The sequence below is a fragment of the Littorina saxatilis genome, unplaced genomic scaffold, assembly GCF_037325665.1.
Source record: "Littorina saxatilis isolate snail1 unplaced genomic scaffold, US_GU_Lsax_2.0 scaffold_404, whole genome shotgun sequence".
Classification (NCBI taxonomy): Eukaryota; Metazoa; Mollusca; class Gastropoda; order Littorinimorpha; family Littorinidae; genus Littorina; species Littorina saxatilis.
The window spans coordinates 5001-7500 of record NW_027127397.1 but is presented as its reverse complement, the minus strand read 5'-3'; the positions used below and the strand labels follow the sequence as shown (position 1 = coordinate 7500).

General features: G+C 42.3%; 1 protein-coding gene across 1 annotated transcript in view; it reads left to right on the top strand.

Moving 5' to 3' along the window:
• Nucleotides 1-2500, top strand: part of LOC138955856 (uncharacterized) — a gene marked incomplete at its 3' end in the record, with an annotated part of 55437 nt that overhangs the window by 50625 nt on the left and 2312 nt on the right. The window contains exons 24-26 of the mRNA XM_070327374.1: nt 126-232; nt 820-948; nt 1385-1582. Coding sequence (XP_070183475.1) covers nt 126-232; nt 820-948; nt 1385-1582 — 434 coding nt within the window. The remainder of the gene's footprint in view (nt 1-125; nt 233-819; nt 949-1384; nt 1583-2500) is intronic.

The window sequence follows — 2500 nt, the reverse complement described above, 5'->3', positions numbered from 1 at the left end:
ATCGTAAAGTATTGATGGCATTGTTGCTTGCAGCCAGCTAGAAAACGAAGTGGATGTGCACAGGGCACAGAATGTGCGGCTATAAACAACACATCGTAAAGTCTTGATGGTCTCTTTGCTTGCAGCCAGGTAGAAAATACAGTGGATGGGCCGCTAGGACCGACTAGAGGCTACTTTTGCTGGCAGCTGGTCCCTCTCACGTCCACCACAGCTCTGTTGTATCAGCTGACAAGTAAGTCGTTTAAGACTGGGATAAACACATTGTCCAACAGTTATAGAATCACACACATAATCTGTTCGTACAAGGCGCAGAGTCACGTATTATAATACTCTGTACGATGTTTATATTAAGTTTCCTTGCTTTATATATAATACCCATTCTCTGTCTTCCTGTGTCATTGTGCGACTACATGTATCTTTTTTGTTCGGTCTATCTGTCTGTCTGTCTATGTCTATCTTTTCTATCTCTCTCTTACTCTCTGTCTGATTGTTTTGTTTGTCTGTCTATCTTTCTTTCTTTCTTTCTTTCTTTCTTTCTTTCTGTCTCTATCTCTCTTTTGATTGTTTTCACTTGGAAACTTCCTGACTCTCTCCATTTCTTTCAGTTTGAAATGTGAAAATACTGCTTGCTGTTGTAATGTTCAGTCCACTCCCTGTAGCACACACAAAATACGCAATGTTAGGATGTCTACACTCTATACTGGAGTTTTCTGACAGTACACTAACAATTCTCGATGGTTTAAGAGTAAATATCTTGTTAAAAATAACTACGCAGCAGCAAATGTCGTTGTGAAATTTTGAATGTTGATGACATTTCAGGCATACACACAGGGGCGTATTTCCCAGGTCAGCGAGTGCATAATGTTAATATGGGCCAACAAGACCCCAGCATCAGTGAGGTGTGTTCCTTGGATTCCACTGTGGAATATCCATCAATCCTGTACAAGGGTAAGCGATGGGAGAAAAATCATACTGTTATTTTCATGGGTTCACAACGTGCATTTCGCTTTCAAGAGATTCCTACATTTGACATGTGGTACGTTTTTTGACGACCCATCCTAAAATTCTTAAATGTTGTTATAACAGATATTGAAAAAGTCTTTTGAAAGTGTTTGTCTGATATCTATGTTTATATCATGGGGTAAGACAGTTTCATTTCTCAGTTGTTTTAAGTAAAACGTATCTCTTCGTACGGCTCGTTGGAGTCATACAACGCTCAGGAAATGTCCAAAGAGTCGTCTGTGTGAATTAAAACATTGTGAGCTTTCATCTCTGTTTAAAAGCATATTATCAACACGTCTCAAAGTGCATGGCCACTACTGCCAGTGAGGGCGTGAAATCTCAATGTCGTCATTTTTTTTTCACATGTTGCTACGTCCGCCAGTGTCCAGTCCCAATGCAACTGACGTGGACGTGACCACAGCACCATCGGCCAGGCAGAACTGTCCAGCAGATGTGTTGGCCACATACAGCTATGAGAAAGACCAGCCATGCCCGGACGGAGTCAGCCAACTCAACTTCTGCCTTGATGGCCAGACAGCACGTGTCGACGCCAACTGCAGCGACGAAATCCTTTTCTCAAGTAAGAATTAGTCCCAAGGTCTATGGAAAATAGAGCTAACAGGACCAATTATTCAGACTTTCGAGCAAATAACACTGTTCCCATACATGTTAGCTATCAGGAAGAGGTATATAGATGTGCTGGCCAACAGGATTTTGTTTTTAAAGGTAACAGCGAACACACCCATTCTCAGTAACGAGATGCAACTGCTGTCGCCTTGGGTTCTTAATAAAAAACGAATAACGTTCAATGAATTTAAACTGTTATTAGGTACTCTGGTATGTGGCGGCTTTTGACTGTAAAAAGCTGAGACCTCCAAATGACGCAAGCGCCACAATCTTGTTGAGAATGCCTCAAAACAATACATACCTTACTGTCACCTGATTAGGGTGATGTAAGTCATGCAACAATCTCACTCGTTTTCCATCAACCATACGGCTGACTTTGTAATGAACAAAACTTTGGAGAACTTTATGAAACATCAGAATTCTTGCTAAATCATACCACACTTGTCTCTTTTCTTGAGTTAGAAGAAAAGATAAGCTGTCTGATGTCAACAGGGCGTCCCGTGCATCTTAATTTCAGAGGCATTTTGTTTCTTAACATTCAAACTAACAGGACCATGTCTATGGAAATGTAAGCTAGCACGTTCAAGCCAATTGGACTGTGCACTAGGGAGTGCATGAAGAAAACGATTTCTAGGTTATTCTTTTGTTTATCTGTCCGTCCTGAGCACTCAAATTCAGGGCCGGACTAGAGGGGGGGGTTACAGGGGTTGCGCACCCCCCCCCCCCCTGGCTTAAGCATGTACCTCCCAAACGCATTTTTTTTGGTGGGGGAGGGAGGGGGGGTGCATCTGGATCATCATGAAATCCGAGGAGAAATCGCACCTCTCACCCGGCCCCCTCAAGACATTTTTCAAGAAGAGAAGGAGGAAAG